Source organism: Magallana gigas, chromosome 8, assembly GCF_963853765.1.
Source record: "Magallana gigas chromosome 8, xbMagGiga1.1, whole genome shotgun sequence".
NCBI lineage: Eukaryota > Metazoa > Mollusca > Bivalvia > Ostreida > Ostreidae > Magallana > Magallana gigas.
Genome location: NC_088860.1, coordinates 36,039,703 through 36,065,587, shown reverse-complemented (window position 1 = coordinate 36,065,587; position 25,885 = coordinate 36,039,703). Strand labels below are relative to the sequence as shown.

Below are 25,885 nucleotides of genomic sequence, written 5' to 3'. Positions count from 1 at the left end.
AATGGTCTCATTTTTTTTTATTAATTCAATTTCTTTTACAAGTATTTGATATATAATATTTTCATAAAATATATATGTTGATAAAATAAAAACATTTAAATCAAATATTTTTGTTTTAATTTTGCTTGAACCGAGATGTCTTTTACGTGAGCCGACGTGTCTCAAATTTTGGGCCGACCCGTCTTGGCCGAGGTGCCCTGGGGCCGAAGTGTCGTTGGGCCGAGGTGTCGTTGGGCCGACATGTCTGACATTCGCTCTCAGACATTTCCAACCCCCAAAGATAATGCTGAAAACAAAATGAAATAGCAGAATAAAGTATGGTAGACTTACTTCATTAATTAATGAAATTTAAAAAAAAACGACAAAATTGATGATTCTTTCATAACTGAAAACCGGGTTCGTAAAGTTATCGAAAATTCAGATATTTTTTAAGCGTTCATTAACCAGATTTTGATTCAAGTATATCAAAATGTTATTCCTTGATATCAAAGTAAGAAATGATCACTGTAATTAAATTCAGTAAATCAGACTTACAATAACCGATTCGTTAATTCTAAACCTCTCTCAACCTTTCTAATTATATGTAGGTTTCTTGCACGAAAAAACAAATTACTTGATGGTGATATAGTGTAAAATTGATGGAGCCGTTGTCGTCAATTTACATGGATTATCGTTATCATCCGCCTGGTAGTGATATATTGGGGTTGCGGGGGCATTAGATTTCTGATTGTTGTTTCACGAATTTAAGAATAACTGTTTTCGGTGCATTTAAAGAAACAATTCTCGTAATTGTTTTCCGGGTTTTTATAGTTCTTATTTAATAAGTTTTCTATTGATCGCCGTATCAAAAGCAAAATTTTTGCAAATGTATTTCTTACGCACTTTAAATAATATAAACATAAGCTTTTTCTTAATCTGGCGACTCTGTTGTCAACCTTTTTGAACCAAAATATCAAGGGCGCCCTCTATCGGAGCGTGTAAAAGATCCACATATTTGTATGTTATTTAAAAAAAAAAACTAGCTTTTCTTTTACGCTAGGTATAGGGGTATCGTATGACCGCTGCCTGCTAATATGTTATGATGTTAAATTTATAAATACATTGTAGTTTGAATCGTTACATTTAATTTTAGGCTTTTCTGTACTGTAAGTATATATATGGGATTTAAACAATTTGAGAAAAATGTATACCAAACGTTTATATATTATGATAATCTATGAATTTTCAGATGAAATTTCAATGTTATTGTCAGATATAAAATCACAATTAAGAAACATATAACCTAATGATTTTAGATAGTTTGTATAAAAAAACACCTGTCATAGTAAATCACAATTGGTACAAATTAATATTCACCTGGTGTTAACGTTGTTGTTCCACATAATCGTCATTAAAATATTCAATTTAAGAGTTATCTAATACCTGAATGGTTTATGTATTATTCAAGAAACATTCTTGCTTGAAATTTAATGAAATCTCATTTTGCACGGTGGGCCTATTAAGTGACAATAAGGTTAAAGCGCGTCTACCTTGGTCTGTTAATCACTTATCAAGTGGTGTCTGTTAATATCACAATACTTTGTGTCACGCAAAGTTTAATTTTCAAACGTAACACATGGGTCAAATTAATTTGTTATACGGTTTAATATTTGGGGCCGTTCACAGATTTTTATAAAGAAGGGACAAGTCAAACAAAATGAAAAACAGGTCAATTTTTTATTTGATCACATTTGTTTACGGCTGTAACCATTCAAAATTGATTCTGAAATAAATGTAAACTATTGTTCTGCGTATTTTGAATTCATTTCTAATAAACAGATTTATAATCACACGATCCTATTTACACAATTACATAAGAGTCAAATTTTCCAGGTCGTGGATTATATTTGTATATACAATGTCATTTTTAAAGGTTATTTTTTTTCAAATATGCGACTCTGTAATCAAAACCGAGCATAAAAATACCATCTTCGTCCTGTGTTCTATACCAGAGGATTCTTGGTATTGTATTGTAAAACAGTCTCCGTATTTGGGTGCATTTCTTCTTATTTACACTAGATGAAGGGGTCTTTTGGGATAGTGGATTACAGGTGTGGTTTTCCATAGACTCTCATAATTAGTTTGAAATAAATTTTGATATTTGGAATTTATTCTCTTTCCTATACGTACATTTACTCTTTATTGGATCGAGAATATTGAACTCGTCATGCGTGTATCAATTAAATCCATAATTTTTAGATACCCTTCTGGTGCCCCAACAGGTGTACCCTCTATAGAAAAGACCAGAAAAACGTTTAAGTGAGCGTCTCAGAGAAAGTCATGCAAAACAGTCCACAAGCATGGTTGATGTATCGATATCAATTTTGGTGTGCAACATAGTATTAATATGCCATAAAATTTGCCACATATGTTTTTGTCATGGTTGGCATAGTTCATGAGTAAAAGGCATGTTACTAAAAATAGAACAAGGGGTCAAATATGGGAACAAAAACCATGAAATCTACACATATTTCAGGACCTCTCAACTAACAGTGATAATACATGCATAGAAACTAGTTATAGGGGGTAAAAGCATGTTGTCTAGCATGTCTCCTGGGGAGGTACATTTATATAGATCTTATGTAGTTTAAGTACAAAAAGGTCATAAACTTTTCAAATTCCTACGTTTAGTGAAATGTTCAAATTTTACCAACTTACAAAGCATTATTTTGGGGTCTGTAAACGCTTCAATTTCTTTTATTGCAATTACACCAATAAGTACGGACCATGAATAGTACAATATAAAAAATATGACTTTGGACTCTATAATATAGGTCAGATATGACGTCACCAATGAGACTGATATTTTCATTTTTACAAAAAAAACGTTAAAATGGCTAACATTCAATTCATTTAAATCTATACCAGAAATGTTCTGATATATCACAGCATTATTTTGACAATTTATACAGCAAATAATAATAAAAATTAACTTTGAATATTTCAAAACAGGAAATACAAGTTGTCATTAATAACGCCATCATATAAGTACATTACGTATATATTACTGTTATTCATAAAAACTTAAAATTGTTTTTTTTTCTCATTTTGGACTTTTATCACTTTCTTTGCAGAAGGTAAAAAAAAATTCTGATGCTTTATGGTTTTAACAGAGAATACTAAATCAAATGTTATTACTCTAAGATAAGTTTTGCAAACATTAATTTCAATATTTTCAAATACTAAAATAAAATTGGTTACTAAAATGAAAAAACTTGTTTCCAAGGAAATACAATCATTTGCGTTTGTTTAAAACCTTATATATTACTGACAGTGCATTGAACCTTCAGAGAGTTAACTTTTGGTGGTGTCTAATTAGAACTGACAATAATCATTACATAAAAAAAAATGAATCATTGCACTAATGTAACCTGTAAGTTGCGATGCTCACACAATCATAAAAGATAAATACCAAATGTAATAAGAAATAAATTCATGCTAAAATACACAAACTGAGTGGATTTTTTTTTTTAAACCTGGAATTTTTCGACTTTACAAATATCTTAAAGTATAAAACATTGATAATTTCCATGTAAATGCATGTTATACAGGTTGCCACAGAGATATCCAAAGGTAAATTAAGTATTTGCTGCATAAAACACATTTTCATACATGTCAGATACAGTCTGCTGACGTTCTTCTGCCTTAAGATTCATGACAATTTCTTGAAGATGTTCATCAGTTTCTGGAACTTCCAGTAAAAGAATCTGTCTGTCCCTGTAATTTTTCTTCTTGTTGTTAATATATGATGCAAACAAGTTTCTCAATTGATTTGCTGTTAGCCACTCAAATGGTCTAAAAAGGCGCTGTCCATTTTCATCACAAGCTTTTTGAAGTTCTCCACTTAAAGCTGCATAATTCGGCCGTTTTCCTGTCTTTTCACAGCTTTCAAAAATCTTCTTTACATACTCCTTCACATTTAAGGAGAACCTGTTGCATTTAGCAACAGATTTCAATGCCCATCCTCCTGAACATAAGGAAACGATACCTGTATCACGACTCTGAGACAACACTGTCTCACAAATGTGAGCATATTTCTCTCGGATGGCAGAACACTTCTCAACCCAGATTTTGATGCCATAATCAATTCCGGTTTCTTCAGCTTTCCTGTAAAGGTGATTGCCTATTGCTAGATGTTTCTCTAGGTTAGCAGACCTCACATACTGTTTCTGGCAATAGGGATCTGGACATGCATACAAATCATTATTCAGGGGCCCCTGGTCCTGATCCTGGTTCTGTTCCTCCTCCATTTCATTTTGAATGTTTGGGTTCCTCATTCTAACACAGACTTGTCCAACATCAACTGCATGAGATGGAAATTCTTCTAAAACCTATAAAGCAATAAAATCCAAATTACATTTGTAATTTTTAGACTATATAGCACATACATTTGTATTTATACTACAGAGACTTTATAGTAAATGCATTTGTAATTTATATAACAGAGACAAAATAGCTAGTATGTCTTCTTTATGATATTGAACCAAACATTATATAATTACCGGTAATGATTATTAATTTTTATAACTAACATTTACCTCAAAACCATTCATTTCTCCAACATTAAGATGCTGATCCTTCAAAGTATTAGTCTCAATAAGGCGTCCACAACCAATCTGATATGCCCTTCTTGCAATAACTGAATCCACATCAAATCTGAAATTGTTCAGAAGGCTAATCTGAGGAATTTTGGATTTTATCTTTGGCTCCTCTGCATTGTCAATGGAGATAACACAGGTCTTTGTTCCTTTTAATCGATTATTACTTTCTAAGGCTCTCTTCAAGTCTGAGGCAGAAAGAATATCATTTCCCTCATTCAGAAATCTAGCCACATGCATTCGACAGGAACCAGTTTTGCTGTCACAAAGATCTTTTCCAGACTGTGCTTCACTGAAGTTGAACTCCTTGATGGTAATAGGAAAATGACTGTGATTCTGACTGATGAAGGCAATTAGTGGTGTACAGTGATAGCAACCAGCATTGTCTGTCTTCATGTAGATCTCTTTCAGGTTTGGAAACTGCACTGATAGAGTCAAAAGAAGGTGTCTAATAATATGAGCAACGGAAAACCAACCTTGAGTACCATTCTCAAGGATATGGATATAGGTGTTCAAGTCAAGGTGGTCTGACAAGGTGCTAGCTGTTGGTTCAGGGTCACTCTTCTTGGTAATTAAACATGAAATATGCCAGCTAATGCCCTTTTTTCCAAAGAAGTCTGACTGTGTTTCCCTGTACTGGAGGGGTAGAAACTTCATGGCCCAATCCATTATAAGAAGTCCCTGGTTTGATTCAAGGTGTTGTAGGATATCTGATCTTGCAAAGTCTTGGTGCACAGTTCTAAGAAGATGAGCCTTCCAGTCCTTGATGGCTTTTGTTGCCATGATAATTTCATGCTGCAATTCCTCCATCAAATCCTCAGATGGTATTCTGACTGTTTTAGTGGCTTCATTGATGCCCTCTGTAAGTTTGTGTGTCAAAACACAATTTGAGCAAATGTCTGAATGGTCATGATCACAGTTACTAGAAAAGCATGTGTCTGTTGGATCACTCAGGGCAAACATTGTACAATGATCACTGCATGAGGAACTTCTGCTGAAATGGCTTTTCACATCAAATTTCAAGTGCTGATTACAGATGTTGATCATATCAATCAGAGTGTCTTTTTTCTCTATATCCAATCCATATTCCCCAAGTCTTGTTACAACCTTCTGTAATGACTCCATGGCATTCATTCCAAGTGCTGTAGTATTGTCAAGTCCATGCATCGCTTTCCTTTTTGATGCTCGACAGGCTTTCAGGATTCTGTACAAAGATGCACGGCTGAAAGTTTGGAACTCTGTTTCCTTGCAATACTCTAGGTAGTTTGCAATGATTCTAGCACTCACAGCATTTCTGATAACTTTTGGAATTTGTATTTTTTCTCCACTTGACAAATGAAGTTGCATGGTACCAAAACCAAGAACCTGGGAAATAGAGGGCATGGATACATATTCCAGAAAGTGTAGTAATTTTGGTCTGGTCAGACGTATTCTGTATATCTTTGGTGGATTTAGTATCTGTCCTGGTCCAATCACTGAAGCATGTTTTCTGGCGGCATCAATTTTGGATTGTGTCAGTGATGGTACAAGTTGAAGAAGCTTTTCCTTTGTAAAGTTGTTCGCAAATAATGATAAGATCTGCAGCTGGGTTTTTTTGTCTGCTGTGACATGATATGCCTCTATCAACTGTTGTGTAGCTTTGTCTGTTGCATCACTTTCATTTGTAGAGGATGGACTGAGTTTTGAGAGAATGGTGTCCTCTTGTCCTGGGGCTATGATGGACAGGACTATCATAACAGCTTCTTTGGCCTTGCTGATGTAGTAATACTTTGCAGACTTTGCTAATTCAGACCAAGGTCTTGTAAGTTGAGACTTCAGAGGTTGAAACTTGTTATCTATAAACAAAGTTGTTATTTTTATGATAAAATTTTACAAATGATATGACGGATCAGAGAGGACCAGCAAATGTTTAGAAATTAAATGAAGTAATGTACTCTGCAAAATACGTTACTTTTTAAGTTGCTTTCTCTCACTAAAATATTATCAATCTTCAAAACTAAGAATAAGCAAAGAGCCCGCGGGCTAATGCCACATCACTCACTGTGTAACAGGTCTTAGTGCGTGCTTGCATCCCTTACTATATTTCTTATATATATACATGTATTACTAGTTAAAATCAAGCATATCCCGAATGCTGTTTTTTTAAACAAATAAGACGTTTTGATTCATCAGCATATTTGAAAGCAAATGTCTAACAAATTTCTTGAAAATTACTGCATAAATTGATTTCAGTTAAATTACCTGAAAGTCTCAGTAATGCTTCATTTAGTTTTTCTTTTGGTGTTTTGTACTGCTCATACCAGTCTTGGGATGATGGTAAGGAAGGGTAACAAGAACTTGTGGCTGGAAAGCAATATAGTGTACTTCATTACTAGAAATCTACCGGTAACTAGAAAATGTGAATTCATGTATAAATGCTATGTGTATGATCTTCTCAGGTAGTATGATTTGCATAGTCAATGTCTATGATTTGTCTCAGTATATTGGTTTACCATGATCTATTTATTAATTGATCAAAATTTGATATATTTAGATACACTTATGAGTTATATTAAATAAATATGCAGCTCTAATAATGGAAACAAGATATCCGCAAGTGACCAATGCTCACTAGTAATACCCTCGCTCTGATGTGAATATTATACAAAATAAGCAAATTCTGCATTTAACAGGAAGTTGATGTACACATGGTACAAAAATAAATCCCACTATATGGCATACCTATACAAAGTGTGTGTTAAAATTTCAAGCATCTGTGATGAATAGCTAGTTGCTGAGAAAACTGTGACAGAAATTTTTGTTACAGACAGACAGACAGACACACAATTTTAGTGCTCAAACTGCATTGTTTTCCATAATTTTTCTTGGGTTTTAATCCATATTTGGGCCATTATTCAAATTAGGTCACAGCTAAAAATAGAACGACACCAGCAAGCAATTGAATTCAAAATTTGGACTTTTATGGGATAATCTTTCAGTTTTAAACACTTTTTAAAATATCTAAGATGTACGCTTGTGGACGATTTTGGTAATATTGCATGACTTTCTCCGAGACGCTCACTTAAAACTGAGATATTTTATTTTTAGGTCAACACAGTTTTATTGCCTTGACGCCTTGTACAGAATTGTTTCAGAGTCTTCGCTCACACATTAAAGCGTATTTTAAGTGCGATTTTTGAAACTCATGATGTATCCTCCATTCATATACTAAGGGAACGTGTAAGTACAATTTTTAATTTCTTTTCATGGTAAACAGTTCTTCTTAATACCTGTGTATTTCATAAAAAAGTCATTACGGATTAGACACTACCTAACAGAAACCCCATTAAAACCATAGGTATGCTCTCTGTGTCCGTTAGCGTCTGCTTCGAGTCCTCTAGGGCGGACCCAGAGCTGACCCGCGTACATTGTAAACTCCAGGCTGACGCATAGCAGACCAGAGCGGACCCAAAGAGCAGACTTTCTAAACTTATGCCGGGTCTTGTATAACTTATAAACATGTCGAATAAAATTATCGATGAAATCCGTTGTAGAATCAGAGAGCCGACCAATGAGCTCTCTAGTTGAAAACCCATTATTTGTAATCGAATCAAAGTGCAAGGGCAATGTGGTTATCGTTTAATATATTTTAAATATTAATGTATCCTTCATGCATAGATATTTGTTTTAATTAATATTTATTTAGTTAGCGTTTTCATTCCGTTAAGTCTAATTACGGCGTATACGGACTTCAAACCACCCCACCTACGTCAAATTAGGGCGTATATGGATTTCAACCCCCACCCCACCCCTTAAAGGCGTATATGGATTTCAACTCCCCAAACCCTAACAAAAAATTCTGCTGGAGACAAACAAAATAGTAAGAAAAAGTTATATGCACTATGAATTAAAGTTATAAAATCAAAATAACAAAAACAAAAAAGCATATTATTGTTGATTCTTACGGACAATATTTTGATGATAATTATTGATAGTCGGGCTTGTGAATTAATTGTAAATTCAGATAAGTCTAATAAAATCGGTTTCTTAAAACAGTCTTGATTAAAGTATTTCAAAATCTGTATCAAAATATAAAAGTAAAAATGATGTTGACTGTAATTAATTTCCAGATTTACAATTCCAACCGATTCGTTAATTATGTATTTACTCTCAATCTTTCAACCTTTTTTTAATTGTCTTGCAAGTAAAAACAATTAAATATTTGTCGAAGATATTACATTGTAAAAATTAAAGAAGCTGTTGTCAATTTCCATTGATTACCGAAAATCATCCACCTAATGGGGTAACATATTTATCTTGAAAGGGGTACTAGAAATCTTTTTTGATTTTTGGGGTCCAGGGATGAATAAAGGCTGTATGCATATGGAAAATTTCACGAATTGAACTATTTTTTAAAATCCCATTTTTGTGTTCATTCAAATAAGCATTTCTTGATTTACAAAGAGCAGGCGCAAAAGTTTAAAAATCAGACGTTGAAGGAACGTAAGTCAACTATTTGGGTAGTGTCTGGTTTGAAACGTATGACACAGAAAATATCATTTTATATAAACATATATAGATAGAAAACTTATACATTCATTTTGCTTATTGCAGAGTCTTTTTTTATTCTTCATGCCGCTGATTTTATACTTTTGTGACATCGTCATTTAGCATTTTTTGTTGATCATTAAACTATGGGGTCACATGATGAAGCTTATTCCCGGAAACTTACCGTTGGCCAACTTTGTTCTTGCTAGGTTGTAATTGGTTTCGTAAATATGTACTTTAAAAAATACATATTGAAATTGTTACATAAAATAGCTGTTATAACACAGTTGAATACTGTTTTATTCCGAAATAAAGTTATCATAAATAAAAGTTAACTCACATTTAGAAAACAAGTTACAACATAAAATATCGTTTTAAGTTTATTTTGTTATAAAGTTTTTCTTCTTTCCCTTAGATTATCTTTATTTGGAAACGAAGATAGTGAAAATTATATTGCAAGATTTCGTCGTGTTAGAAAACTACTTTGGTTTTTTTCTCATTTATTTTAGTCGCTTTTTTTAAAATAGATATAAGGGGCGTTTATATTATTCTAATTACTGTAATTACTCTTTTATTTTATATGCAGGATGCAAATATCAATATTGCTTACTTAGAAAAGAGGTGCGTGAAATGAAATTTAATTGCTTCACTAAGTGCATTATTTTACAACAAGGCGATTTACCACGGTCTGATAATCACTTCTTATGTGTATATGTAAATACTTCTTTGCAAATTGCAAAAGTTTTTTTATACGTGACACATGAATGAAAATTTTCGACAAGACTTCACAATAATATAATGTCGTTATCTGCAGTACTTGTCAATTTTATTCGAGAATTTTAAATTTTTTTGACATCAGTTTACGATTTTAATTTTTTCAATTTGATTTTAATTATAACAAGGGGGGGAGGGGGTACTTATATACGTTGAGAAAATCATGAAATGTAAAATATATGATATACCTGTATAATAAAGTATGGAATATATTTTTTTAATTCATTTGACGTACTCAGTACTCTTTTTGTTAATTTAAGGATTATAATGATATTTTTGTTATCTACCTGTACAGTTTATCATACAATCAATCAATACAAACCTGGCTATTTAGTAGAAAAAAAAAGAAATGTCATAAGAGTATAGCAAAATACAAAGATTTAAAAAGGAAAGGATCGTATGCTATCAGTTATTATTTAATTTATTATAATAATCAAACTAAGGCCTGGGAAAATTTCTAAATGAAAACCATTAACATAAGTAGAATGATATGGATAAAATAGTTCGATATTTCTTTTATGATATCATAACTAATACGACAGAAGATTGTTTCCTTACGTTTGGAATCCATCAAACCAGACAATTAGCGAGTTTAGGGTGTTGTTTAATAAGAATTTGAGTTGCTTGTTTGTTAAAAAGTTTAATATCTTTGAAATTCATAAAATTAAGTTAAATCCCACTAAGTATCCACAAAATGAAAACAAAATATTGATTTAACAACTAATCTTAGTAGTTATTTAAGGATAAGGTAAATAGACCTATTAGAAAAAAGGGAATTCCGACCACATTATAAGAATTTTACACTTAAAATTTTTGGGGCATTATTCAAACAAAACATCACTTTTTGCATGTAAGGGTATATAATTTTGCCAATTTTCATGGTATTATCTAGTTTGCACCCTCTTATCAAATATGTACTGTATTTCAAACGGAAGACGAAGTCAATTTCATCGAATGGTAAAACGGTTGCTACATTGTACAATTATTTTAAAGCAAGATACCAGTCCGGGCAAATCCACAGGATCGCGCGCTCAATTTAGTCTTAGTTTCGATTGATTTAAAAATATTTTACGTAAAGTTAACAATAAATAGTCGCCATAGACAAAGCCATCCATGAACATTGTAAACGTTTTTATAATTCCTTCTTATATTAAAGATGGAATTCAACAACATTAACAATACATTGTTAATGTTAATAGATCGTTTGTAAGCATTTTAGTCTTGTTTGTTTTCGAATGAGTTATAATCGAAATTTTTAAAATAGGAGGGAAATATCCATTTTAGTTCTTGTTATTAACACATAACGCCTGTCATTTGCTGCAGTTTTAACTAAATGTATCATATAAAATGAAGAGTCTAAAATTTTTTAGTTGAAACAAGCTTATAGCATGTATATTTTAAACTGTTATTATCCATATCATTGAGAAAGCATAGATCTTTTGGTTGTGATAAAAACAGAACGAATATAGTTTTCTGTACGTAATTCTATCTGATTTTATTTAAAGAAGAGTCTATATCACACTCAGTTGCAACAAGTATGATGCATATGTCTTGTCTATTAAAATGCTTCGTAGCTAAGACGGATCATTAACCCCACTAAACATACCAACATTTTTTGGTGTTAGGTTGTAGCAATGACTCTTAAAAACAAAATGATGCTTCACTGTATACGCTTACATTTTGCCTAACTGAAATAATACTACATATTAAATTTTATACACGAATACGTAAAATATCATAAGATTAAATGCAAACAGTTTTTTGTCTTATAAAATTAACATAAATCCTCCAACCAGAGGCTTATCCTTTAACAATTATGAAACCAATAATTGGCTTTTAAATACTTACAACAAACAACTGTGAAAGTAAATCAAAATTAAGAATAAAGAATCAACTGTTGACTTGTTGCTTCCAAATACTTATAATGATAATAATAAAAGCCCAGTCATCTATTACTGGCACCTAAATGTTGTATGTATCATACAAGAAACGATGTTGCGTGACATGAAATTTAATGTTTCCTATTTGTCACGGTGCGTCTTTATAGCAACAGCAAGACCCGTCTACCATGGTCTGGTACACATTTTAAAGTAGCGTCTGTAAATATCACATTAATTTGTGAATCGCAAATGTGTAATTTTCCTATGTAATACATGGGTGAAATAGATCAGTGATATAAACAATAATTAGAGTTGTTCACTGCATTAATTGGCCATTTCTGCAAGATATGTTTAAAAATTGGATTAATACCAGTCTTACAGACTATTCCTAAATAGCAGAAACATGTAAAACATAGAATAACAGGTCAATTCTCTTTTGTTTACGGATATAACCATCCAAATTTGATTTCTACTAGACTTTGACCCGTGCGTGCACGGGTTGACATTGCATATCGAACATTTACGAAATAGATACATCGACACACCGTATTGTTGACATTTACATAACCAAACTTTACGCCTGGGTCTCGGGACGGGCGTCACCACGGTTGAAATGCCTCCCATATATCCATAATATAGCCTAAAATTGCAGAATTGGTCCAAAACGATTTTGGAGAAAATAAATGAAGCTGTAGAAAATAACAGTCAAATTATTCATAACAGACAATTTTGAGGCTGTAAATACCTTTAATCTAAAAATCTAATTCATATAAATGAAGAATTCAACATTTTTTTACCAACATTTTTACTCGATTCGAATTTACAAACCATGTTGATATTTGGAATTTTTTCATATAAAATGCACTGAGTTAGAGTTATCTCCTGTATTTTTTTGGTGGATATTTCCAATGAAAATTAGCACGTTTTTGTATTATCATTTCCTAGTTTATCTATGCAAATGCAATATTGTGGAAATATACACTAAAGATCCCCTCCTGATTTAGCGTGATTGTAATGCGCATGCGCAAGATTGTAACATCCCAAATTTCGAGTATATTATTTTAGTAAAGTAGTAAAGATGTAAGCCTATCCTTTGTATTTTTAAACAAGAGGCCCATGGGCCACATTGCTCACCTGAGCAACAATAGTCATGATAAGATCAGCTTAATGGAGTCAGGAGTCAAATTACAAAATATCTGGACAATGTGGTATAATACAAGTCGATCCTGTATGAATAAGAATTTATTTTCCCCCTGTTTATAATCAAGTCCCTTTTTTAACAGGAGGATTTTATTTTTTGAGCATTGCAGTTCTAAAAAAGATCATAAAGAATTGCTTATATTATATATATGATATATATATGACGTCATTAAACTCTGAACGCCTTGTAAGGCCCAAGAATCGTCCAGGGGCCAGATTCTAAACAATTTTCAAGAATCAGCATTGTGTCAAAATGCTTGCAAATAAGTAAACCAAAAATGATAACATTACAGGGTTTGTGAATAATTAAAATGTTTTCCTTTGTACAATTGGATCCCCAATGTAGTTCCACCCTACTCCTCAAAATTTTGATTTAAACGAATTTGAATCTACACTATCTGATGTTACCTCCACTAAAGTTACAGCTTTTTTAAGCAAATAGTTTTTAGCTCACCTGAGCCAAAGGCTCAAGTGAGCTTTTCTGATCACAAATTGTCCGTTGTCTGACGTTGTCGTCGTTGGCGTCGTTGTTGTAAACTTTTCACATTTTCATCTTCTTCTCAAGAACCGCTGGGCAGATTTCAACCAAATTTGGCACAAAGCACCACTTGGTGAAGGAGATTCAAGTTTGTTTAAATGAAGGGTCACGCCCTTTTTAAAGGGGAGATAATTGAGAATTATTAGAAATTTGTTGTTTTTTTTCAAAAATCTTCTTATCAAAAACTATCAGGCCAGAAAAGCTCAAATAAAAATGCAAGCATCCTAAGGAAGTGTAGATTCAAGTTTGTTCAATTCATGGTCCCCGGGGGTAGGGTGGGGCCACAATTGGGGGATCAGGTTTTACATAGGTATATAAAGAGAAAATCTTTAAAAATCTTTTTCTCAAAAACTAGTAGGCCAGAAAAGCTCAAATTAAAATGGAAGCATCCTCTAATAGTGTAGATTCAAGTTTGTTCAAATCATGATCCCTGGGGGTAGGATGGGGCCACATTTGGGAGATCAAGTTTTACAAAGAAATATATATAGAACATCTTTAAACAATCTTCTTTTCAAAAACTATTAAGCCAGGAAAGCTCAAATAAACATGGAATCATCCTCAGGTAGTGTAGATTCAAGTTTGTTCAAATTATAGTCCCTGGGGGTAGGGTGGGGCCACAATGGGGGGATCAAATTTTACATAGGAATATATAGAGAAAATCTTTAAAATCTTCTTCTCAAAAACTATAAGGCCAGGAAAGCTTAAATTTGAGTGGAAGCATCCTCAGATAGTGTAGATTCAGGTTTGTTCAAATCATAGTCCCTGGGGGTAAGGCAGGGCCACAATGGGGCATAAATTTTTATATAGAGAGAAAACCTTTAAAAATCTTCTTCTCAAAACTATTAGGCCAGGAAAGCATCCCTAGATCATATAGATTCAAGTTTGTTTAAATAATAGTCCAGGGGTAGGGTGAGGCCACAATTGGGGATGAATTTTTACATAGATATATAGAGAAAATCTTTAAAAATCATGTTTTTAAAGACTATTTGGCCAGAAAAGCTTAACCTTGTGTAGAGGCATCCTCAGATAGTGTAAATTCAAGTTTGCAAAATCATAGTCCCTGGGGGTAAGGCAGGGCCACAATGGGGCATAAATTTTTATATAGAGAGAAAACCTTTAAAAATCTTCTTCTCAAAACTATTAGGCCAGGAAAGCATCCCCAGATCATATAGATTCAAGTTTGTTTAAATAATAGTCCAGGGGTAGGGTGAGGCCACAATTGGGGATGAATTTTTACATAGATATATAGAGAAAATCTTTAAAAATCATGTTTTTAAAGACTATTTGGCCAAAAAAGCTTAACCTTGTGTAGAGGCATCCTCAGATAGTGTAAATTCAAGTTTGCAAAATCATAGTCCCTAGTGGTTTGGCACGGCCGTGATGGCGGTTTGAATTTTTACTTAGGAATTTATAGAGAAAATCTCTAAAAATATTCTGGGGAAGTTTTCGGTCCAAACCTCAGTACTTAGTGTGAAAGCACAGGTTATGTAGATTTAAGTTTGATGAAACCATGATTCCCTAGAGAAAAATCGGGCCTCGAAATGGAGGGGGCATAGGAATAGAGAAAAATTTTCTTACAGGTACAACAACAAAAAGGGCTTGGTATTTACCAAAAAATAAGAGGTGGATAAAAATTGGCAGATTTTCAATTTTTTTAGCAAGATCTACTGTACTTAGTTGTCAAGATATTTTGATACTGTAATGCTAATTTAATCAGAATTAAGGCAAGTGTTGCTCCGGTGAGCGATGTGGCCCCTGGGCCTCTTGTTAGAATAATATTTTGAAATATTTATCTCTATATTTTTCTGTTAAAAATGTGTCCCCCTGTGAACCCATGCTACCCCACTAGTCATGATTTTCACAACTTTGAATCTACACTGCCTGCTTCCACACAAGTTTCAGCTTTCCTGGCTGATTGGTATCTGAAAAAGATTTTTAAAAAATAATCTTTGGAAATACACTACCTGATGATCCACATTTCCTGGTTGATTGGTTTCTGAGATGAAGGTTTATAAACATTTAATCTATATGTTCCTATGTTAAAAGAAAATGCAACGGAGAAAACGTTTTAAAGAGACAAGGGTTAAGGCCACCGGTATGTGTTTCATAACAAACCAAAGGAACTCGAAGAGCTGTTAAAAACATCCGAAGAGTTATATTATAAATATAATATCTATGATACATGTATATGATATAATATAAATTTATATAAGTAGGAAAAATAGATTAAAATTATATTAATGAAATCCTAAAATCGTAAGCCAAACAGGATTGCTTCCTCAAATTTTTTAAAAGAATTACTGGCCTAGGGTCTCAGTAAACGTTTGCGTTTTTCGCAAATATCAGAGGAGACATGTTATCAAGTGAGTGTTTGAGCGGGTTATGGCTAATTTTCTGCAACTATTACTTATCTTTCAGAACCGCACAAAAAAACATTAAATTTTTTAACTGTATACCTCTATTCTTTTTATGTATCTAGTAAGCATGAAGTGTGAGATATAAGGCATCGTATTTTTTTCCATTCAGGAAAGTAACAAAATTGACAAAAGAATGAGCAGTGATAATCTGGTGAAGCCCAATTTTGATTGCTTATGAAAACATACAGTACGCAAAGATATCGTAATAAGTATTAAATCCGAGCACAATAAAAAATCTAAACATTGATATTTTAGGCTTTTGCATAAAATGTGCCGCTCTTCAAATGAGAAGTGCTGCTACAGAAAGAAGATGATAGTGATACATTCGGCTCTCTCGAGTTTAATTGTTAGTCATACATGTAGGTCAGACTGATTAGCTTTCTGGCAAAATGCGGTATGTATTGAAAAACTCCGAAAATGACAGTAAAACTAAAAGGAGGGAATTTCCCAGTTTAGGGAATGGTGAACATGGACCAATTTCAATTCTTCCCCCAAATTATATGATAATTCAGTTTTGACACTTACTTTCAAAATTGCAGATCATCTTTTCTGAATGTGTTAAGTATTCTCATTTAAAATTTTACAATAAATGCATATACACGCTGCAATTATAGGAACTTTTCTACAATTTTCCATAAAAACGCATATTTGTTGTCCTAGTGATTGTAAAATTAGAGATATATACCCATGGCAACATAAATAAGGTGTATTTCAACCCAATTAAGTCGTATGTTGACATAAATGAAACCTAAATACATATAAGTTGCATGTCAACTTATACAAGTTGCATGTTTACATATTTTTTTTTCGCTTGACAACCAAAAAAAGTTACATGACAATATAAATAAGTAGTTTCTATCATATTTGAAGTCACATATAAGCGATATTTATGGTGACAAATTCCGTCCCCTTCACGCAAGAAAAAATATGTCATTATGCAAGAAAATTATATTATTTACATACAATACAATTAAGTCTACACGCACGATAATAATATTTACATGCAGGATACATTATGTCATTATAATAACTCTTTAATAGCTCTTTCATTCCACGGTTAATGTTGCGCATCATAATCAAATTATTATTTGCAAACTCTAATGCATATTTTTACTCTTGCTTTTAATTTTCAATGGGTAATTTATAAAAATCAATGCTTATCTATGCAACTACAGTGTACATGTTCATGTACGCGTTTTTTTTTCTGTAGTTTTCATCTGTAGATTCCAAGATAAAAAGTTATATACAGTACAATTGTACCACACAGGCATCCGACGTCATATATTTTCCCTTTAGCCTTTTGTGGCATATCTAAGGCAGTAGATGCAGATCGAGGGGTGATTTTTAATAATGACAGGTGTAATGTACCGTTTTGGTTGAACTGATTATTTATTCTTATTATGAGAAAAATATATAACGTCAGGAGCCTGTGATGTTCCATATTGATTAGTATTACACTTCAAAGTTTTGATAATCATAGAAAAAAAGAACAGGTAGATAACATATTTAAAGGAGGGAGTGTCAAGAGGGGACAGTTGTTTCCTCAAATTTTCTATTAACATTGTCTTTATTTATTTTTTTTTTTGACAATTAAACACAGGAACTGCATTCTGGTATCGCAAAAATGTACAGAAAGACTTTACTACAGACCAACAATTTTGCCTTTATGTATATATAGTGGACATATACATGTATTTTGTAGAAAATCAAAAACATGAATAAAAAAATTAAACAGCAATTTAAAATGTTCACCGGGAAATGAACTTCATTGGTCACGAAATCAAATCAGGTGAAGCCTGAATGGCTTCAAAGAAAACTTGATCACGTACTGGGTCAACCAAGTTCATGTCTCGGTTAACTTTTTTTGCATTGCTCTTTAATATTTTTAATAACGTTTGAGAATGGCAAATCGTTCAGAATCGTTAATTTTACAATGATTGCAGTGATTTTAGGCCTTGTAAATCCCTCAGTTAAGAGACCTATTAAAATTGGTTTACGTCCATCGTCGTGCGTCGTTCGTTAACAGGTTTTTAAAAATTTCTTCTTGAAAACTACATGACCAATTGCTCCTTTTTTCTCCTCTGAAGCATCTCTAGAATAAGAGGAATATAAGTAGAAAGTTAATGACTATACCACTCAAGGACCTCTTGGGCAGGGGCAAATAAGTCATAAAAGGCAACCTTTCTTTCCACTCTCCTCTAGTGCCGGGAGTCTGTAATTATACATGTATCATGCACCTTTTTTAAGATAAACGTCAATGGCGCACCTGTATCGATCAACATTTTTGACCGTACTCCATTTATCTCAGCTTCAAAAAAATACCAGATTTGTTAATCATAATGCTTCCACCAATAAGTCATCGGGCTTGGCGCTGCTTCCACCTGCGCTCACTACGAATCCGCCGCGCATTGCCACCTTTCTTCGCTGATGCATTACGTTTTCTATTTGTTTCTTAATTTTTAAGTTTCGGACAATTTCTGTGAATGTGTCCCTTTTCCTTGCAATAATAGAAAGTTACCCCCGTCATCTGTGTTTCTGACTGGCAACTGTAATGTTCGTCTCCTCCGAAAATTCTGATCTTGGACCTGTTTCTCCAAGTTATCTAACTTGCTTCAATAAGCTCTGTTGAGTGTGCGGTTTGATCGCACTCGCGTACTTTACCCTCAACCATCCGCAAATCACTTCTTTCTGTTCTATAGAATGCATGTAGTTCTACTGCAAGCCGGATTGCATCATTTAAGTATTCAGGCCTATTCTGTTTCATGCGCAAGCGCATATTCGAATTTTCTAGTGCATCAATGAATGTGTTTTTACCTAGCGTCTCCCTTATTTCCGCTGGTGCTGTAGGATAAGCAAGGCATGTCAATCTACGGATGGCCTGTTCTAGTTTGGACAGGGTCTCAGAAGCTCTTTGTTTTCTCTCTTTTAACTGCACCCGGTAACGTTCGGTCTGATTGGGTGGCGCAAATCGTTCTTCAAGAGCTTTTACCAACAAGTCATAATGCTGCATTGTTTCTTTTGAAACATTCCCTAGTATGCCATGAGCTGTCCCTCTTAGTGATACAGCTAAATACAGGCCTTTTTCTTTTCCCGACCAATTTATTAGGGTAGCGCATGCATTAAAATGGGACTTGTAGTCAAGCCAAAAATTATTTTCAGCAGTTGTCGCGCTGGTTTGATGTTACACATTGAACCTCTATTACCGTGGTCAAATTCCTCTTCTAGTAGATTTTCATTCATTAAATTTCTGGTTCCAGCTCCCAGGCTATGCGTCTGTGCGCTGTTATGGAAATATCTCTATTATTTAGCGCATTCCCTAATAAAGCAGAAACATTTGCCATCAACGGCGATCGCGCTCTCCGCTGTGCGCTTCCTATAACTGGGTGTTCATCACTCCTTAAGCTGTAAATATACAGCAAGTTCTGTTTCACTTCTACCTTGTCTGTGCTGCACTCTCGCTGGGCACACTGTAATATGTTCATTGGACCCTCTTTCAACAAGGTTTTCAATTTGCTCATTTCCCTGCAGTACCACTGTATCATTAGTTGCATGACTCTGGTCCCCGGTCGCACCAACCAAAGTCGCTATGCAAGAATCGCGCGCTTGCTCTTGTCTATCTAACGATGCAGAGTATCTCTCTATCTCCTTGCGCAATCGCTCGCAATTGCTCTCCAAGAATAAAATTTCTTAATCTACTATTTCCTTCATTGTAAATACTTATTTAAAATGAGTAGTACATATTTTATTTCTTGCCGAATCCCGACGCTGCCACGTTTCTTGGTTCATGTAATCGGCTGCTCTGTCTGAGCAATTTAAGAAATATGTAAATAAACTATAAATTCCTCAATCAAATATTTTAATCAATAATGTTTACAGTATCCCACTCTACTATGGAGCGCGCGCGCTTTTAATCAACCCTGACAGCTATCACAAGCTAATGTAATAACAAATCAAGTCTCGAAAGCCTTATTTAGGCACATAAGACTTATCTAAATACCGAGGTTTGTCCTCACCTATTACGAAGTGAACTCCCTCAGCTTCGGACTGCAAATGACTAACAACCTCCGTTGTAGCTAATTATATACTATCACAACCCACGCGATCGATGAGGATCGAAAGGGGGGAATGATATCCAGAAGCGCTTAATACTCAACTCCAGTAAACAGAATGGGATGAATGATCTCGATTCTGACAATTGTTTCACTTTTCCAAGATACCTCATAATTAATTGAGAGAGATTGGTCTGGACTAAATATATTATGGTTTGGCGTTACTGGACGCAGTGACTTTCGGCTACCAATGGGCTGCCTCATAACAAATCAAACAAAACAACAATACGTGACAGCCCATAAATAAGCTCATTGTGCAGGGGGTAAGTGCAAATGCACAAACGTCACAAAATATAATATTTTGTACAGTGGCAAAGCGCAAATGCACACATATACAAAAGACAAAGTTATACACAAGGTTTGTGCCAACAAGAACAACGATTTGTAAAGTTCTATTTGAAAAAGGAAGATTAGAATGATAGAATTATTTGCTCCGCGCAATAATCTAACACATTTCAGATAGTTGCTAATTAAAACAACAGGTGGTAATTAGGGGGGAGGGTCATAAGAACCCCAGCGGCGGATTTTGTGCAGGCTCAAAATAAAGAAAATAAGGTCTATTAGATGTTTCTAAAGTTAACGTTATAAGACACGATTATCAAATACTTACATGTATATTTTGTTATATTTATGAACGCAAATATTTGCTACTTGTGATACACAACAGTGAAATGTTATTTCTGACGTCTGGAAGATCAACATTATCAATGAGGTTGCATTCACTCTTGCGAAGCTTTCGAAGCACGACTCTTGGTGAGAGAATGGGTTGCATAATGAAGTATCTATCGCTTGGGTATAGAATTATCGCATCCGAATCTCAGATCTAATAGTTTGATGAATGCGATGAAAATATCAAATGTTGCCGAATATTATTGCATATATTTTAAATGATGTGAAAAGTGAGCAACCCGTTTAACCGGTAGCGGAGCTGCTATATATAAGAAGTCATGTGTTCATGTATGCATGCATGAACTATGATTTCAAAATATTTCAAATAAACAGACTATTCATCTATTAAGACTATGTAATGTATATCAAAACCGTTATAGTAAAAAAAATATGTATACAGTTATGTTCATCTATCAATCTATCTATCTATCTATCTATCTATCTATCTATCTATCTATCTATCTATCTATCTATCTATCTATCTATCTATCTATCTATTAATTATATCTATCTTAAAGTAGGTGTAATTATGCATTGTAGTACGTATACAAATTATAATGAAACATGCAGACAACATTTGTACAATCAATATCATCGTCAATTAAGCACACAAGCCATATAACCAGAACCGAGGTTGCATTTGCCAGGTACCCATTAGTTTTAACCCCTGGGAGTAGAGAGTGCATTAGTAAAATAAAGCAACGTGCCAAAGTTACAATGCGACAGACCGGACTCGATTTTGGGCTGTGGGCTTATGATTTGCTAAAAGTTAAGGTGTGATTACTTTTGAGGAATGTTGTCCTGTTATTAAATTGTTGATCGTATTTAATGCATACCAATCTTCGCAAACCACATCAAAGTTCAGAATTCATATTTGGGGCCTGAAATGTTCAGGGTCATTGACTAGTGGTATACTATTACATCTCTGAAAATATGGTGAAGTAATCATCTCAACTTTTTGAAATTCGGTCTTATTTGCAATTGGAAAGTGAACTGCGTTTCAGTCCGCAATTCAAAATTTAGAATTCATATTTGGAGCTAAAAATTTTTAGGGTCATCTTATTATTTTCTGAGAGTTAAAAATTGTAAGAAAAAAAGGAGAAACATTCGCGATTTTATATTTTCGCGATTTAATACAAACCAGCGGGATAGCGGAATTAAGTACTCGTGTAATATAAGAACTTTACAGTATTCGCATTTGAAAAGTAAATTGCCTTCTAGAACGCAGTTCGCAATTCAAAATCTATAATTCATATTTAGGGCCTAAAATTGTCAGGTTGATGTTCATTTTGGTGAAGTCACTTAATTTGTTGATGCCGTCAGGGCGGAATGACTTCAGTCTATGCATCCAAAATTTTTCTTTATTTTTTTTCTCTCCGCATCTGTCTAGTTAGGGTTGTGATCAATGACCAAAACCATCATGTCCTCCCATTTGTGATTATCTAAGTTAAAATGTTCCCCGACGGGTTCTTTAATTTTCTTAGTTTTGATGGTGGAACGATGATTATTGAAATTTCAGTCGTAAATTTGATAGAATGATGGAAAGAATTGACAAAGGTAATAAAATCATCGAGGTTGTTTCTGCTGTCAACCCACTTCATTTCGATGTCGTCTATGAAGCGCAACCAACTAAGAGGTTTGAAGGGTGACTGTGTTAGTAGGTTGCGCTCTAGATTACCCATGAATATATTGGCATAAGATGGTGCCATTTTGGTGCCCATTGCAGTGCCACTGACTTAAAGGTAGTGTTCTCCATTGAACATACAATTATTGAATTTTAGAACATGCTCTAGGAGCTTGGTGAGAGATTCAGTTGAAGGGATCTGAACCTCTCTAGCGTCCCATACCTCTTTACAGGCTGCAATACCTTCGTCATGCGGAATGTTGGTGAAAAGGGATGTAACATCCATCGTCACGAGAATAGTATTATCTCGAAGATTTGAAGATGGCGTTTTGTTAAGATAATTTGTTGTATCATTAAGATATGACGGTAAATTTTCAACATGTGGACGGAGATGAAGGTCGATGAATTCTGAAATTTTTTCAGTAGGATGTCCAATGGCAATTACTATGGGACGTCCTGGCATTCCAGGTTTGAGAATTTTCGGAAGAAACTACAAACTTTCACTACGAATTATCTTACTAGTACAACTAAATTAACAGCAACCCCCAATTAGCAAGTTAATTCGTTCGCGTTTTCTTTCAGCACTTCTTCACAGACCGTCCGCTGCGTCGGACGAGATTTTTCTTTCTCGGGCTTGAAGTCTTAAATACAAAGATGTAGCTGCCACGTTTTGATCCGGTGTTTATACATTATCTATTTTTTATATATTATTTAGTTTGTAGTTTAGTGCTAGTTTTGTAGATGTTTTCTTCTTTCTTATGTAGTTTTTTTTCGTTGTCCTGAAGAAGGAATGGGTTGTCCCGAAAATTTGACAATATTTTACTTTATTGTTCGTGTTGTTGGTTATTTTTAGTGCTTATTTTTGATAAAGGTAATTAATACATTTTTTTCAGTCTACAATAGCCTTTATGCACTACTCTTGATGATAACGTCAAATCGCTTAGCCGATATTTTTGCCTTATACAGGGTATAGATATCTCCGGTATATCGCTATTTAGAATATGCTACATTTCTAAAAATGTAATAAATAAATAATATAATAATTAATATATTAATCAATGATATAAAATATTTGAAATATGTAAGGACATAAATCAAACGGCATACATACATTCTGAAAAGGCCATTGTGATTGTTGTTACATGAGCCCATTTTTTATTCTGGCGATCATATCGTTTCGATGAAGTTAAATGCAATTTAATTTGTATGCACCATTTTTACTTATTTTAACTTGGCCTAGATACAAATGGGGTTTTAACTAAATTGCTAATGTGTCTTCATTCCCTGCCATATCATAGGGCACGTGGATGACGGAGTTAGGTTCATAAGATATAATAAGCACGCGTGATAAACGTCGTATTCAGAGAGCTTATTTGAATAAAGATAAACATATTTTTGTTAATAATTCATCTCATTTTATATATCAGTCCCTAAAGCGAGCAAATACCCGCAAAAACACGGAAGGAAAATTGGGAATTCTATTCCCTCAGTCATCTTTTGACGTGAACCCTCTGAAAAAACTCTGTAAAAAAAAACATCGATGATTCCAAGCCCAATGTTTAAAACCCCATTATAATGAATAGTGTTCAGAGACCCGAATCTCAATAATTAGAGCTGACCACTTCACTATATTTCATAGTGGTAATGGTATACCATTAGTAGATGACATTGAAAATTTCAGGCGTAAAATTCAAAATATGAATTTTTAATTGCAAACTGCATTTCAGAACGCAGTTCACTTTTAAATTGCATATAAGTCTGAATCTCAAAATGTAGAGATGACCACTTCACTATATTTACAGGGTGGTAATGGTATACCACCAGAAGATGACCCTGAAAATTTCAGGCCCCAAATATGAATTATAAATTTTGAATTGCAAATTGCGTTCTAGAACGCAGTTCACTTTTCAATTGCGAAAAAACCCGAATCTCATAAACTAGAGTTGACCACTTTACTATATATTCTCAATGGCAGTCGTATACTACTAGCAGATGACCATAAAAGTTTAAGGCCCGAAATATTAATTATAGATTTTGAATTGCAAACTGCGTTCTAGAACGCAGTTCACTTTTGAATTGCGAATAGCGAACTGCGTTCCGAAAACCGATTGCCTCTTTGATGATTCATGCAGGATATGAAAGTGGCGTCATTGTCGAAAATACATATTAACCCGTGTGTGTTATATAGCTGGTTATGTAATTTTTTCTGCAATGATTGCTACCTTTATAACATCCATGAATCACTAAAGATAACATAATACTGTTTATATTTAAATCTCTCTTTTATCAACTTAATAAATTGATCTTTAAAAGTAAGAAATAAATAAAATCATTTAAACTATTGTTTATATTCATCCGTTTGTTAGATAAAAGAAACAGCCAAATCGTCTTCTATTGGAGCTTGAGTCTAATATCATCATGATTATTTCGGGCAGTCCGTGATATTTCTTAGGCTGATAAAGATTTCGACCAATCGATGAACGGCGCGTTTGTATTTTACTCATGTCAGGTTATACAAAGCCATGAATGCAATCAATTTCTACTAGAAATATAGGGAATTATACTTGGTGGATGTAATTATATCAAAATATCTCTAAAAAACAACTAATAGTTATATATTCCTTTGATCATTTTGCTTGAAAGTCATTAGACTTAGAAGGTTTATTGGATTTAAATTTTACACGTAACTGAAGATTTTTTAAAGTCATTATGATAATGACTTCAATAAATCTTCAGGTACATGTACGAGTAAAGACATACGATTGAATTTGGGGAAAACGCAGGTTTAATTTTATCGCCTCTGTAAATATCCTTTACTTCTTTTTACACACGAAGTCCACTTGTCACATTAAGAAATTTAGTAAACAATCATTTACCAACATCAACTTTTACGGTTGCATCTGATGAAGTTGAAAACGACTTACAGTGCCTTTTTATTATGCAGTTAAGGTGATATAAAACACTTTCATGTTTGACCTCCGATCAAATGCGTTTACTTTCCCGAAATTCTTATCTAACAGTATAGAGCACTTGCCGCATTAGAGCGTTATTTACGAATCTGTTAGTCGAGAGTTTGAATCCTTGTAAGGCTTTTATAACTTTTACCTTTCCAAAAATATTTAAAATATATTTTTGGGACAAGTGTTTTGAAAAATTTGAAATTACTCAACCGGTAAGAGTATTTTAGTTATAATGAATTTCATTCAGATCAATATCGACAGGTGTCCTATAGAACCTTAATTTTGCTTGGTAATTTTAATTACAATCATGCTTCCGCTTATCAGTACTCGCAGTACTTTGATTTTATAATATACTTACATCTATAGAAAATATCAAACAAAAAATAAAAATATCATGTGATGAATGATTATTGTCAATCATCCGCCCCGTATCTGTATACATGTACGTATATCATAACATTTTCTGTCACAATGCGCTTGCTTTTTGTATACCATGATGACGTCGACATCGAAATTGAACAATTTATACTAAGTTAAATGTCAAAATAGT

At 33.6% G+C, this 25,885-nt stretch overlaps 2 protein-coding genes across 6 annotated transcripts in view; one reads left to right on the top strand and one right to left on the bottom strand.

Moving 5' to 3' along the window:
* The window catches only part of LOC117689995 (serine/threonine-protein phosphatase 6 regulatory ankyrin repeat subunit B-like), a 568,848-nt gene that overhangs the window by 432,559 nt on the left and 110,404 nt on the right, over positions 1-25,885 (top strand). For 4 of the 5 annotated variants that reach the window (XM_066068488.1, XM_066068487.1, XM_066068489.1 and 1 more), the window contains one exon: positions 7,725-7,856. The exons of the other annotated variant lie outside the window; for it this stretch is intronic. The gene's annotated coding sequence lies outside the window, so the exon portion shown is untranslated. The remainder of the gene's footprint in view (positions 1-7,724; positions 7,857-25,885) is intronic. 5 annotated transcript variants of the gene reach the window in all.
* Positions 2,300-7,208, bottom strand: LOC136270832 (uncharacterized). The gene is made up of 3 exons (XM_066069623.1): positions 6,879-7,208; positions 4,578-6,472; positions 2,300-4,370 (listed from the first exon to the last, which is right to left on the bottom strand). Exons 2-3 carry the CDS (start codon positions 6,369-6,371, stop codon positions 3,618-3,620), a joined length of 2,547 nt encoding a protein of 848 aa, XP_065925695.1. The 5' UTR covers positions 6,372-6,472; positions 6,879-7,208; the 3' UTR covers positions 2,300-3,617.